The following is a 16015-nucleotide window of genomic DNA, read 5'->3' on the forward strand; positions in this document are numbered from 1 at the left end:
TGCTGAGAAGTCTGCTGTTATTCTGATAGGTTTTCCTTTATAAGTGATCTGTCTTTTCTCTCTGACAGCTTTTAATAATCTATTCTTGTGTTGGATTTCTGGGATGGTGATTATTATATGTCTGGGTGTAGTTTTATTTTGGTTATGAATATTTGGAGTTCTATGTGCTTCACTGATCCTGATGTCAGTTTCTGATCTCATGCTTGGGAAATTTTCAGCTATTACTTCTCTAAATATCCTCTTGACATCCTTTATGTTGTCTCCTTCTTTTTCATTAATCCCTATCATTCTTATGTTATTTTTCTTTGTATCATCTTGCAGATGTTGAATTGTTGTTTCCTGATTCCTTGTTATTTTTAAAAGATCTTTCCTTTCCTGTTCACTAGCTGCAATCCTGTCTTTAATGTCTGAAATTCTATCTTCACTTTCATTAAGGTGGTTTTTACAACTTTCAGTGGAGTTTTTTATTTCCTGTATATCTCTGTGCATCTGCATTATGTATTCTGTTTGTTTCTTATATTGCTCCTCTAGGGATTCTATCTTTTTGTTTAGTTCCTCCAATTTTTTATCTGTGTTTTCTTTAGATATATTCAGAATCTCTTTCATTACTTTTATCATTTCATCTTTTACCTGGGAGATTATTTCAAGTTTGAATTTCTTTAAAGCTTCCTGGAGTTGCTTGTTAATTTCAGTAGCTATTGTGTCCGATAGTTGAGGTGAATGGCATATATTTTCTTCTATATACATCGTTCCTAGGGTTTCTTGAGATGGGCTGGAGGTTTGAGGTTGTAATTTGGTCTTTCGTTTTGTCATTTTCCTATATTTCTGTGTTTCAAGTGTTATTTGAAAGCTTCCTCAGGCTCTGTTGGAAATCCCCTTCTATGTTTGCAGCTCCTGAGACTCTGGCACCCCGTTACCCCAAGCCTCTGGGCCTGCAGAACCAATGGCCCTCCTTAGTCTGTTCAGAACTCTGCAGTTCCAGATAAGCTGGGCCTCAGGGACACTGTGTGCCCACCTGCCTTTGGAAGCTCCACAGCTCTCCAAGCGCAGCTGGGATGTGGAGGCGGATGTAGCCTCCTCAAACCTGCCCCTCCACCTCACTGCACCCAGAAGCCTGGAGGGTCCCAAACAGTCTGGAATTTGGGCAGAGTGTGCTGAGCGCTCACCACTGGCCATGGTGCCTCTGGAACCTGCGATCCTCCCCTGCTTGCTGAGATATCCCCAGTCCTCCAGACACACGGGGAGGCTGATGCAGGCGCCCCAGATCTGTCCAGCCCCTCCTCTGCACACGGATGGTGAGGTGCGGGAGTCCCAAACAGGCTGGGCTCATGGGATAGCGTGCGCCAGCCTACTTGTTGGAAGCTCCACAGTTCTCCAAGTGCAGCCGGGATTGGGAGGCGGATGCAGAGGCCTCAAACCCACTTCTCCACCCCACTGCACCCGGAAGCCCGGAGGGTCCCAAACAGTCTGGAATTTGGGCAGAGTGCGCCGAGCACTCACCACTGGCCGCAGTGCCTCTGGAACCTATGATCCTCCCCTGCCTGCTGAGACATCCACAGTCCTCCAGACACATGGGGAGGCTGACGCAGGCGCCCCAGATCTGCCCAGCCCCCCCTCCGCACACTGATGGTGAGGTGCAGGAGTCCCAAACAGGCTGGGCTCAGGGGATAGCATGCGCCCGCCTACTTGTTGGAAGCTCCAGAGTTCTCCAAGTGCAGCCGGGATCAATTATCATCTATTTTTAAAACAAAATTTAGGGTCCCAGGGCAAGGCTTAAGATTTCAGTTTCTGGAGTACAACATATACAGTAAGACAATTTACTAAGTGCACTTAATAAAATTATATAACTTTGTTGAGCCTTAATAATCTTGGCCCTAAAACAAAGATATTAATATTACCTCAATCAAAGAGTTGCTATTAGATAAAATTACAGCTTTATTTGTGAGGCAACTGGCATATTGTAGGTACTCAACAAACACGTTATTGCCATGGCTAAACTAAAAAATTCAAAAAATAGAATCCAAAAGTGTATACATGGCAAGATTGAATTTCATGAAAAGGGCAAAATACACATATTTATATACAATGTATTTATGATAAATGCATTTTACATATCTTTAATTTTATTATACATATATACAAATGTAATTACAGAGAGAAAGTACACATGGCAGAGATTCATGAATAAAGATCTGAAGAAAAGGAACCATCAGAGTTACAATCTAAGCTCAGTAACAGCATATTTGTATTTTTACACTTCGCTTTATTCTTCAGGTTTTTTCCATGAAAAATAGCTACTTTTGCAAATATCACTGTAAAATGCTAGTTTAAAATACTTACAAGAATGAGCCATTTTTATGGTGTTTTGTCTATAAAAATCAGATTCACATTACTTACAGAATTTGCAATATATGCTGGAATTCCCATTGCTTTACATGGCTCGCTTGCTTCTTTTCATCACAGAATAACTATGAAGTGTAAAATAAACATGATTACCCTCTGCAAGCTCCACTCAGGTTGTCCACTAGTTCCATCATGTCCTATTCTTATCTTATATATCTCTCCAATGTTTCTTATTTCAACCTGAATAAGATGCAGAGGAGAAAAGTTATCAGATTTTAAATGTAATACATTAAATATTTTTCATTTTAAACACATTTTTTTGTTGTTATTGTTCATAATAGCTGAAAAGCTTTCTAGGGTGCTTTGAGAATCCAAAAACAAAGACCTCTCAAGAAGTTATTGGTAGCTAGATGTTGTGGAGCATGCCTGTAATCCCAGCACTTGGGAGGCTAAAGCAGGGGGGATCATTGTGAGTTTGAGACCAGCCTGGGCTACAAAGTGAGCTCAAAGTCAGCCTGAACTACATAATGAGACCTTGACTCAAAAAAAAAAAAAAACCTATCAGTGAATTTCACAAATGCAGAGTATGAAACAGAAATATCAAGCAATGACCAAAAATATACAGAAGGAATCAGATGAAATGATTGGATAAAGAACATTCTTATATTCAGTTGTCTATCATATTTTTCTCACTGGAAGCCAAAACTTTCCAAATTCCCATGTCAAAGAGATCGGTTCTTATATTAATATAAGGAAGGAAAAAATCAATATTAAACAAACAAAAGCTAAATATGTAGCAATTTCTACAAGTAAATGGAAAATACCTATGAGTCTAAAACTTTTTCTACTCTGAAAATTCTCTATCCTTTGAATTTTAGGCTAAAACATGAATGTCCTAAGTTTAAAGAAAAGAAACAAATTGGTCCACAGTGTATGCATACGTGGTAACTGTTTGTTAGGGTCCAAGAGTATTCATTAACCTAGGTAATACTGTAAAAAAGCAGCTTTACAATTATTTTGAACTAAACTGATTAAATGCCACCCATTGTTAACTGAGTAAAGTATGATGTTTTACATCTCTGAGCATCACTGTTTTATCTGAATGGATGTACTGCTACTGCATAAAATTTTTGGTTCAACTAGTAAATATTAATGTAGACACTATGCAAAGCCACAGATATTCAAAGATAAAAATGGTGATGCAGTTCCTGATTTGGAGAAATAGCCTATAGAGGGAGACAGAATAATAAGCAGGTATTTCCAGTGTAATATATTTAGAATACTCAATCAGAAGGATTTGTTTATTTTTTAAAAATTTATTTTAAAGAGAATAAAATCAAACAAAATGAAACAGAATAAAGCCAATCAAAACAAAACAATGAGAGCAATACAAGAGTTCAAAATAAGATAACAGGAAATCAACAATGGCTACCATAATACCTCAAGTGATCTACAAAATAGCTGCCCATACCATAAGACATAATAAAATCAAACCAAACACAACAGAATAAAACCAATCAAAACAAAAAAAATGAAAATGATATGGGACTTCAAAGCAAGATAATAAGAAATCAACAATGGTTTCAATAGTATATGTTGTTATTTTTAAAATAGCTGCCTGTACCATAAGACATGATAGCTTCTAACAAAACAAAACAGAGAAAAGCCAAACCAAATCAAACAATGAAAATGGTACAGACCTTCAAAACAAGATAATAGGAAATTAACAATGGCTATCACATTCCCTTTTTAGACATTTTAACTACTTTCACCTTCACAATATCTACAGTACATTTTGGATCTCACTAAATCCTTCAGTTTTTTATACTAGGGAGACAACACAATGTTCACCCATGTGAGTTCAAACCATTTCACTCATGAGCATGATCTCAATTTGCATTCATTTACCTACAAGAGCCTCAGAGTTATCCCTCTCTATAGCTGAGTAGCTTTCCATTGTATAAAAATACCATATTTGTTCCTATGCATTCCACAGTTGATGAGAAAGCTATCTCTGCTTTTTTCTGGATACCCATCACATATAGCATTGTCTTGTCTCCTCCAACCTTCAATCCATGAATTTTCTTTTGAGTTAAATGTGTTTCTTGTATGTATCATATTAATGGATCTTGTCTCCCAATCAACTCATCCCAAGTTTCTTTTTATTGGTGAGTTAAGGCCATCTTCATTACTGGTTATGATCAATATGACTGACTTATCTTCTCCAATGCTATCCTCCTGCTATTGATCCCTCACTATTCCCCACTGTTCAATTGCCTACCATGCTCAGCAATCCCTCTCTGCTACTGTTTCTGAAATAGGATCATCTTTATCTCTCTCTAGAATATCCTTCAGCATTCTCTATAGTGTTGGGTTGGTGGTCATGAATTCCTTCAGTTGTTCTTTATCCATGAAAGTATCTTATTTCTTCACTAATTATGAAAGACAGTTTTTCAGGGTACATCAATCTGGGTTGAAAATTTTTTCTTTCAGGACTTGAAACACTTCAAGCTCTTCTTGACTTAATGGCTTGTGGTGAGAAGTCTGTCGTGATTCTGGTGGGTATTCCTTTATAGGTGATCTGTTTCTTTTCTCTAACAGTCTTTCAGTCTTTCTTGTATTGAATTTCTGGGATCTTGATTATTACATGCCTGGGTGTAGATTTAGTTTGATGATGGCTTGTTGGAGTTCTATATGCCTCACTTATCTGTATGTCAGGTTCTTTACCCATGCTTGGGAAGTTTTCTGTGATTATATCTGTAAATATTGTTTTTATTTCATTTGTGTTTACCACAAGGTTTTTTTTTTTTTTTTTGCAGACAACTATCACCAAAGTTATTTTTCTTTATGCTGTCTTGCAGTCCTTGAATTGTTATTTCTAGGTTCCTTGTTACTTTATGAAATCTTTCCATTTACAACTTCTAGAAGCAATTCTGTTGGGTTTTTTTTTTTGAAGAAAATAAAACAAAAAGAAATAAAATGGAATAGAATCGATCAAAACAATGAACACTATACATGATTTTAAAGCAAACTACAAGGAAATCAATAATGGCTACCATAATGCCTCTTGTTATCTTCAGAAGAATTGCCCATATCAGTCATAAGAAAATCAAACAAAATAGTACAGAATAAAACCAATAAAATTAAAACAATGGAAATAGTACAGGACTTAAAACCAGATAACAGTAAAACCACAGTGGGTACCATAATGCATCTTGCTATCTTCAAAGTAGTTGCCACAGGCCAGTGCAGTCATGTATCCACCACTTCCCTCCACCACTGCAACTCGTTGCAGAGGTCTCTGGGTTCACAAGCCACCACTATCACCGTGACCATGTGTCCCCAGGTTCCAACGGCTTCTCTCGCACCGTGGGTCCGGCTCTGGGTGAAGGGACTGCCAGCTACTGCCGTCTTCTTTATTTAAGTTTTTCTATTTTGCTCTCTCTGTGAACTTCAGTTCTCACTTCAGAGTCTTCCTGGGATCAGGGAAACCACTGCCTTCCTTCCTGTCTTCCCTGTGACGCTATATTCCAGCACCTGGCTGGTTTCTCTCAGAGAGGCTGTTTACTCTGCTGCTTATGGTCCCGCCATCACCATGGAAGTCTCTGCAATTATGTCTTCAATGCCTGAAAGTCTGTCTTCTGTTTCTTTCAAGAAGCTTTTCCATCTTTCAGGGGATTTTTAATTTCCTAGACAACCTTTGAATCTGTTTCATGTATTGCAGTTCTTTCCTGTATTGTTCATTCAAGGTTTCCAGCAATATCCAGTGCTTCTCTATTTTATGTTTGTCTTCTTCAGATGTGCTCATTGTGCTTCATTATTTTTGCCATTTGTTCTTTTACCTGAGATATTATTTCTGATCTGATTCCTTGAAGTTGTTTCTTTACTTCAGTTGCTATCCTTTCTGAAATTTAAGGTGTGTGCCTTCCACTTTCTTCACTTTCTATGTCTGCTAGACTCATTCTGTGTGGGCTGAAGATCTGAGATTGCCTTTTGTCTTGATGTTTTCCTAGTTCCTTTGGACAAGCCAGTTGTGGGGCCCCATTCACTTCCTATGTTGCTGCCCATCTTCAGGGTAGGGGTTGGGTCAGGCCCCTGGGTTTCTCCCATTCTAGATTTCAGGGAGATGGTTGGGTGCAGGGCTGGCTTCTCCTGGCATGTGTAGCTACACTCAGGTTCCCTTGACAGCAGCAAGTACATAAAAGCTTGGCTGTCTGGTTCTTCCCACTGGTGCTGGCTATCAGTCCCTGATGACAGCTGGCAGGCTCATGGGGGCATGTATGTTCAGTTTCTTCTTCTGGTGTTTACAGTTTTGTGATAATGTCCGTGTTCCATTCTAGAGATGTGCTGAGGATGGATCTGATCTTGGCCTCTGGATGTAGGGACTGAGACTGGTCTTCTGTCAGTGTAGCTCTCCAGTATCTAACTGCTGCCTTCTTGCTGCTGCTTCAGATGCTTAAACGTTACTGACCTCATGGACCTCATGGACCTCATTTCACCCTACAGACTGTGTGTGAGTCTGTGCACCAGACTGTTGTCCTGGGTCATGAAGTTCACATCAGTCTTACACTCGTGCAGCTGGCCCACTCTCTAGGATGCAGTGGATGGGCCATATCACAAACTCACTGTCTTTCAGCTGGCCCACCCTCTGGGATGTAATGAGCACAGAGCACAGACTCACTCACTTCCAACCGGACCACCCTTTGGAATATAATGTGAACTATGCACATTTAAAATTGTACTGTATCACATTATTTAATGCCTTTACTAATAGCACCTATTATTATTATTATTTCTATTACAGGTAACAATCTATTGCTACAGTCCAAAGATATGAACAGGTAGGTACTTGTAGGTTATTAAGCTTGACTTATACCATTGCCTGCATATGGTCTAGATTGTGAAAGAGCTGAAACAGTCAAGCAGCCCACAGGCCACCTCAATTCCCTTTTCATACACATATTCCATGCACTTATTTTAAGTACCCATCACTTTTCCCCCATATTCTGTAACAGGTAGAACAGTTCTAGGCCTGTTACAGCACCAGGTCAACTAGAATTATGATGCCACCAAATAGAAGGAAGCAAAAGGATGTTAATACTTCACAACCAGTTTTCTCTCCTTGTTCACAGAGCTGGCTTCATAGGTAAAAAGTGAAGGCTAGTACTTCTCCACAGAGCAAGTAGGAAAGCTCCCACATTTTGGGCTGGTTTGACTCTGAAAGGTAAACCAACCTTTAACTATCCTTTTGTTGTCCCCAAAATCTATCAGCACTTCATGTAAACTTCTCCTTTTCCACATTCTAAATGAAAACAATAAGAGATATCCGAGCAGGCAAGTTACCAATCTTGGGTGACTTCATGCCTGTCTGGTCTTCTAGTCCAGGAGAATGAAACTACCACATACTGTCACAGGTCCTGTGCCATGCAGGACAAAGTGCATGACTGGCACTAGGGTACCAACCCTGGAAGACTAAGGCTTTTTAAAAAAGGTTTTTTTTGTTTGCTTGGCTTAGTTTGGTTGCTTGTTTTTTTGGACTGGGGATCGAACTCACCACCTTGCGCTTGTCAGGCAGGTGCTTATGCTGCTGAGATAAAGATTCTATTTGAAATGATAAAAAAATAAAAAAGATTAAGTACTCTGTCTAATGATACATAGCAGGATGTACAGTAAGCTCCAAGAGTAAAATGCGAACTCAACTTTGTTAGCACATTTACTGCACTCTCTTAAAACAGAAAGAGTACATATTTGCTTCAAAATGGAAAGGAAGCAAGAGACTAGCAGGCCCAGAAGTGGCAAATGATGCCGATGAAAATGAGCAAGTGAGAGGGTGGCCACAGGTGAGTGAGAGCAGCAACGAACCATCTAATCAGAATTTAGGGTCCTCAGACTATCACGTGGCCACAGTCTCCAACCTCATAACTCCTCAAACTGTGGTGCATGCACAATTACTAGGGAGCTTGTGCAGATGCAGTCTGTCCCAGTGGGTCTCAGGTGGGGCCTAAGATCCTGGCATCATCCCAGGTGACACTCATGTGGTTAGCCTGGAGTCCAAAAGACTCCACAAACCTCTCAGCAAGCCCTTACAATAAATATCACCATTTGACCTAAGAAGGAAACAGGATTTGTGAGGACAAAGAAAGGGGACCAGCGGCCGCTGATTTCAGTTTGGTGCACGCCTGTGACTCCAAAGCCTCTTCTCTGTGTTTCCTATTTGTCGGCAACCTTGTTTTTAAAGGTTTGTACATTTTCTCTTTTTGTCATCAGGTTATGCTAGACACCATTGCCTCCATTGTACATGTAAAGACAATGCTGACCTGTAGAAATTAAGTTACATATTCCAGGTCACAGCTAATATATAGGAAGGCAGAACTCCTATCCGGTTCACCTAATTTGCAGTCTGATGTTATAACTTGGATTCTCAATCTTAACTGCACTGCAGAATCATTTGCAGAACTTTTAAAAATATCAATGTCCAGGCTATTCCAGACAAAATAAACCAGTCTTCAAGGTAGAACCAGTCACAATGCTTCTTAAATCTCCCCAGATAGTTCCAAAGTACAAGCATGACAACCTATACTGTTCATTCTAAGAGTAAATCTTTAGTAAATTTTTCTATGAAAACACTGATTGGATTTACTAACATATATAATAACATAATATACCTTATGGTATATTATAAGAAATAATAGCCTTTTTTGAGACGGCTTAGGGATCTCACCATAATATATGCATTCTAAGTTCTAAACAATTGCCTTTAAATAACCTTTGAAATATACACATTATATGTACAAGATTTGATTGCTCGTCTACTGAGAAAAAGTATACCTTCACAACTTCACACAACTGCTTTTCTGCACTAAAAAAACAAAATGACAATCTCAGATACAAAGATTTAGACACCACTTCAGTTTTAATGAATCCCAGATACTGCAGTCCCAAAAAGCCTTGGCTTGCTGGTGACTTGGATTGGATTCAATCATTCTGCATCCTCTAGCCGGCCTTAGGATGCAAAAAAAAAAAAAAAAAAACACTCTCCAGGGAGAAGGACTGCTGGTTAGCAGTGCACCAAAAAACTACACAGCTTTCACGCTGCAGGGGGAGTGTGAATTCGTGAAGTAGAAAGTAATTGTCCTAATTGAAATTTAGCCAAGCTCTGAGGAACTAGACAAGGCAGCCAGCTGTATTTCAAACAAAGCAGCGGAGTTTTTTCTGACACTAAGAAATTGAGAGAGAGAAATTAGAATGGGCATGAGCAGAGCTTTAGAATGTGGCCTATAAAGACGCCAAGAAAATGATTTTGCATCCATACACCTCAGCTAAGAAACATCTAAAAGTACATGTAAGTGTACGAAAGAGGAGTTTTAATTATCAGAAAAGCCCTTATGGCTTATAATATGGGTATAATTTGAGTTGAAGTTGATGGCTTACAAGGTCACTTTCAAACCAATGGACTAAAACAAGTTATCTTTCAAAAAGCAACTTTTTTCTACAATTTTTATTGCTTTACAAGATTATGTGAGCAAAAAAAACTGGATTATAACTAGCCGGATTATAAAGCACTACAGATTTATTTTATACAGGATACACATAGATTCACCCACTCAAAAAAATCACACTCCTATTTTACAGAAATGTCTTTGTAGTGTTCAAAGGACAATGTTATGGTAGATTTTGTTTACCTGAAATTCGTCCTCCTGTCTTGGAAGGAAGAGCTTCTCGGGGCTGTACTTGCTGAGACTTACTGGTCCAGTGACTCCTTTATCCCCATACACCCAGAGTGTGACATTGGCCTGAGTGCCTGTATCCCCTGTCAGCACTCTCACCTTCCATTCATCTTCTGACAGAAGAGTTTCACTGCTTTGAGGATTTCTGATTTTCTCTATGGAAGAAAAAAAGCAAGTGGAAGACCAGATATAACATCAGGCCGACAGAACTCTTAGTCAGACCAGAACCCAAGGCTATCAAAACTGGGCAGAATGGGATGAGCTAAGGCAGGTAGGAACAGAGTTGCCAGGACTCCGGGGAGCTGATTTGTTCTTGTCTCCTCACAGCAAGGTTCTGGTCAACCAAAACTCAGCTACTGAAGTGAACTGAATTAAAACAATAAACACCTGAAGTGTCTAGCAATGTTTACTTGTCCTCAGTGCCACAGCATCGGAGGACTTGCTAGGGTTTGCAGTTCTACGCTTAAAGATTTTTCATAAAGATGCCTAACTGCCTTATGGATTTTATATATAAATACTAAGAAAGTATAGTTAAACATGGGTTCAAGTAAGACATAAAAATAGCAGATCCAAAAAAATTTCTGAAATATTTTTGAAAAAAATACCTATGTGGAGAGGGCAATGAAAGGACCTAAAAAGGAAATCAAACAGAATTTTCACATATGCAATTGGTCCTTGAGATGCTGAGTGCCTTTTCCCATGTGAGGAGGCACTGCATGGTATGACAGTGCACAGGGAAACCTCCCCTAAGTCCGAGGCATCCTTGATTTATAAGGAGTAGGAAGAAGTCCCTCGCTGGAATCGGTGTCTTCCTCCCACTCTCCTGGGCTGTTGCCTTGTCCAAGGAGATACTGAGGCCTTCACTGCTGAGAGAAAGTCCCAAGGTGTTCTGTACTGGTTGTCTGGAATTGCCCATATCAGTATTTTAATTCTTAACTGATGCTTTCACATAGAACTATTATATAATCAAGGTAAGGAAGTAAATTTCTTCATGTCAGATGTTACAAGGCAGTCAGAACTCTTCTCCTCTAACTCTGTGACCTGAAACGCTAGACAGCCCATATGCAGCACCCAGGGTTTTAGGCGTACAACACTAACAATGACAAACCCAACAAATGACTAGTTATTTTGCACTAACCCACAGAAAACTAATTTTAATACAATAAACACTATGCAAGAAAGTATAAATTGAAACAAATACTATGAAAGAACTAACACTGCCTTTTTAAAGATCCTTTGTTAATCTTTATCATTGTAACACTATGCATTTTTCCCTTCATTTATACTGTTATTTTGTGAATCACCATTTGTTAACCTCCTACAGTCTGCTGCTGGGCTCTGGGGTGAATGTGTCATTGCATATCTCTCACTCAATTTTCACTATACCCTGTAAGGTAAGTCAAACTATGAGGTTCACTTTAAGACACAAAAAATTTTTTAAAAGTAAGGAGTTAAGTAATAGTTTCAAGTCGGATAAATAAACCACAGAAGGTTTAATTCCAAACTTCTGCACTTAAACAAAACTTGGTAGGTATTCTGTGCTCACCTAAACACAGTTCACCAGGACACCACAGCAGCAGCGGCACGGCTTACCATTTCAGATTGTATGTTATGCTAAGCATTCTGAGTACTTTAATGTTCATTATCACATCAGTCTTACTCCATCTTCACACTCATTCTACAAGGCAGAGTCCCCTATTAAGCAGGTGATCAAATCGGGACTCAGGATAAGCAATTTGCCCAGGATTATATAGGCAGAAGCAATGGACTAAGCTTAAAAAGCAGGCAGAGAAAATGTCCATTCCAAGCCACTGTGGGTATAACACGAAGGTTGCTGACCTGCAAAAGTTGATCCAACAAAATCCTATTAAACGAGCTGAGTGTTGACTGCACGGTAAAGGGAGCTGCTGCTGCAGAACCTCCCCTTGGGGCGCTGCACTCAGCCCGCGTGCTCTCCTGAGACACCTGCTGCCGGGCACGTGCACCCCACGAATGGCCGGCCGCACAGACCTCGGGTGGAGAGGCGCTGCCTGCGGTAGGCACTGACCTGTGACGTCTGAGGCATGCACCCCTCGCTACCCCACCACTGGCTGGCGGGTTCCCCAAGCCGCCGCCATGTCCTCCTCTTCCTCCTCCCCCAGGGAGACATACTAGGAGGACCAGGAGTACGAGAGCCAGGCCAAGCACCTCTAAACCGAGGAGGGAGAGATCGACTGCTCTGCCAAAGAAATCGAGAACCGCAGGGAAGTAACGCCTCGGGATGTGGGCACAACGGCTGTGGCCTGAGCTTCACACAGCAGTGAAGCTTCAGAAGTTTGACTGATCCGGAGGGGAGGGGCCAGCACATGCTGTCCCTGTCTGCAACTCACTAGCACACAGCAGTGTGAAGGGTCATCTAGCCAGCACGTTTCAGAAGAATTGTAACCAACAAAGAAAAAAACCGGGGCCTCCTGGAAGAAGCAAAAAAGATGGGAAGAGAAAGCAACAACAAAAAGTCCCAGGTCCCAACCCTGAGACATTGACCCAGGACAGGTAAATACAAAGGAGATTAAGAACAGCAAACATGCAATATCAGACACAGTGCCAGTGGACATAGAGAGATAAATTCGGGACCTCATATATGAGTTCAAAAGTGAAATAGTCAAATAAAGCAAGATATAAGAAGATTAATAAAAGAGATACTAAGTACCCCTCAAGCAGAAACAGACAGAAGAAGGGAGGAACTCAAACAAAGGAGAGAACCATTTGGTGAAGAATATTTAAAAAAAATATAGAATACATGAAGCAGATTCAGAGAGATCACCAGGAAATTAAAATCTCTATGGCAAGATGGCAAATCAGCTTGAAAGAAACTAAGGATACATTATCCAAACTGGAGGACAATTTTGCAATGTGGTAATATGAAAGGGAAAACTTTAAAAATAATAAAGAAACAAGCAGTAACAATACCAAGGTTAGAAGATGACAAAAGAATCTATAACAAGAATAAAGAATGTGAATGAAGAAGCTGGGATACAAACAATGGAACTACAAAGGTTATTCACAGAAATAAGGAAAATTCTCAAACATAGGAAAGAAAATGACATTCTGATATATGAGGTATACAGAACTCCAGCCACCTACAACCAAAACAGAGCTATACCTAGGCATAAAATAATCAAGCTCCCAGAAATTCAATATAAAAAGAGAATAAGAAACAGATAACCTATAGAGGAGGGCTCATCAGAATAATGGCAGACTTCTCAACACAAACCATCAACTCAAGAAAAGCCTGGAGCGAAATATTCCAAGCCCTGAAAGAAAATAACCTCCAGCCCAGATTGATATACCCTACTAAACTGTCTCTAGAAATTATTGGAGAAACAAGATGCTTCCAAGACAAAGAGGAACTTGGGAAATTCACAACCACCAATCCAATTCTACAGAGAATTCTGTAGGGCATTCTATAGGGAGAGAAAAGTACTAGGATTCCAGGAACAGTGGCAGAGAGGCCTCAATGAATGGAGAACAAAACAGAATGAAGATGATAAGCAGAAAAAAGAGCATAACAGAAATGAGGTAGAGAAGATTTTATTCCAAACTGATATGATTGATAGTATCAAGTCTGAGAGTACATGCAACTATACTGAAGATGACACGACTCTACAAATCACATTCTGGTTTGATAACTGCTGGTGTTTGAAGTTCTATACTATAGACAAAGTTGGGTTTTTATTAATAATCTTATGTACTGATATATTCAACAATACTATCACTCTGATGATATAGCCAATTCTATTGGAGATAACAAGAGACAACACAGGAACCATGGTAGAACTCTTTGTACAACAGTCTTATATGTTTATTCCGTTTCCTGTGTTTATAGGAATATGTTTTGTTTTGCCTTGCTTTGTTTTGTTTCTCCTTCTAATATAGAAAGGATAAAAATACATGTTAAGACTCATGCATGTATAGAATCTATAAACAGTTTATGAGAACTGATCTTATGACACATGATGAAATGAACAAATACTTTGAAGAAAAAGAGACACTAATATACTCAGTGCCGACCCTGGAGTGTCATAATGTGAAATCCAGCAATAGTATTATTCTTTGTTCAGAGTGATATTAGCCTGCTTGGATTTATTCAATCTCAATGTAATTGAAGATATGGATAACTGCATGTATGTTTAAGTGTACAGGATTGATAACCATATTTCTAAGTTTTTGTTGGATAGTTGAACAGAACTGGTTGCTGTCTCACTGTTTGAATCCCCACTTTATATGCTCCACTTTAATATCTTGAATAACTATTTGTAAGAAATCTGTAATCATCAACTAGTGATTTCTTACTGTTTATTTTTTCTTTGAAATTATGTATTATTTCTACCCATTTTCTTTTTGTTTAATCTTTCTTTAAATCAAATAGATTAAAAAAGACACCACAGTACCCAGTGCTGATCATGGAGTGTCATGATGTGAAATCCAGCAAAACTATTATTCTTTGTTCAGAATGATTTTAACCTGCTTTAGTTTGTTCAACCTAAACATAAATGAAGATATGGATAACTGCTTGTATGTTTAAGTGTATAGGATTGACAACCATATTACTAAGTTTTTGTTGGACAGTTGAACAGAACTGTTTGCAGTATTGCTGTTTGAATTCCCACTTTATATGTTCCATTTTTGTATCTTGAACATCTATTTGTAAAATGACAATATGTAAACATCAACCAGTGATTTCTATTTTTTATTTTTTCTCTGAATTAATGTATTATTTCTACCTATTTTCTGTTTTTAGTCTTTCTTTAAATAAAATATTTTTTTAAAAATCATATTAAACAACCTAATTTTCAAAAGTAAAATGTTATGCATGAACTCCTTATTGCTATACCTGCCATTTGTACATTTCCTTAGGCCCCATGCAACAATTTAAACAGATCTATTCCAGACAAAATTCACATTAATGAATCAAACGAGTAATTAGTGACCCTTAGGGCAATACTGCACTCTTTAGGATGTTAATAATTTGTTTAGTAACTTACGAGAATCTTAGTGATGTGAAAGAATTGGATTTACTCAGCTCAAGAAAATTTTAATCATTATTTTCTGCTCATTGTGTTAGGTTTTTTGTGTATCTCATAATGGCACTCATGAAAAGTTTGAAAGACAAATAAGTCTCACTCTGGAGATACCTGCTTGTGGAGAAGACAGCTGCATAAATATTTATATTTAAAACATGCAAAAACATAGCAAACAAACATGCATTCTGAAGTTCAAATGTGACAGAGAACAAGGAATGATAACTATGGAGGACAAGCAGGAAGGGATTCTTAGGCAGAACTTCAATGGGGGCATAGAAATACAAAACTTAATTTTGTAAAACTATGGTCATGGGTGGGTAGCTTAGTGGTAGACCATCTGCCTAGCATGTACAAAGTTCTGTGTTCAGTCTACAGAACTCAAAAAGTCTACAAGAATTTACAAAATGGTTTCTAAACAAAGATAATAGCGTGCTCAGCATGGCTTGGGCATTGAGATGCTGAAAGAAGTTCGGGTGGCAGTGTAAAGCTGACATCACTTAAGATATAGTGTGTGAAGACAAACGTGAGATTGTTACAGGTTTGGGAAAGCTGGAAGAGAGCTGGCACAACACTGTACAGACAACAAGGAGTGATACTGAAGTACAGTGGTAATAAGATTTCACTATTAGAAAGAACAGTCTAAAACAAGGTGAACTGGGGCAGAAAGGAACTGAGGAAGAAAGTCAACTGAGCACTGAATGCTAAACAATAGACACACAAACCCTTACATGAGGTCAAGATAATCTGCTAATGTTAGACAGTTTTGGGGGATGTCTGTGCGTGTTTGGGGGGAGGTGTTTAGCTTGTTTCATATGATCCACAAATGAGCTAGTCTCCACAGTTACTTCTTCCTGTGTTAACATTTTATTACATCATTCATAC

At 38.9% G+C, this 16015-nt stretch overlaps 1 protein-coding gene across 1 annotated transcript in view; it reads right to left on the minus strand.

Moving 5' to 3' along the window:
* The window catches only part of Rp1 (RP1 axonemal microtubule associated), a 388520-nt gene that overhangs the window by 145826 nt on the left and 226679 nt on the right, over positions 1-16015 (minus strand). The window contains exons 18-19 of the mRNA XM_063258495.1: positions 10026-10225; positions 2497-2583 (exon numbers count right to left, since the gene is read on the minus strand). Of these exons, the coding sequence (XP_063114565.1) occupies positions 2497-2583; positions 10026-10225 (287 nt within the window). The remainder of the gene's footprint in view (positions 1-2496; positions 2584-10025; positions 10226-16015) is intronic.

This window comes from Cavia porcellus, unplaced genomic scaffold, assembly GCF_034190915.1.
Source record: "Cavia porcellus strain 051 isolate PalLab524CR breed Dunkin Hartley unplaced genomic scaffold, mCavPor4.1 scaffold_11, whole genome shotgun sequence".
NCBI classification, from domain to species: Eukaryota; Metazoa; Chordata; class Mammalia; order Rodentia; family Caviidae; genus Cavia; species Cavia porcellus.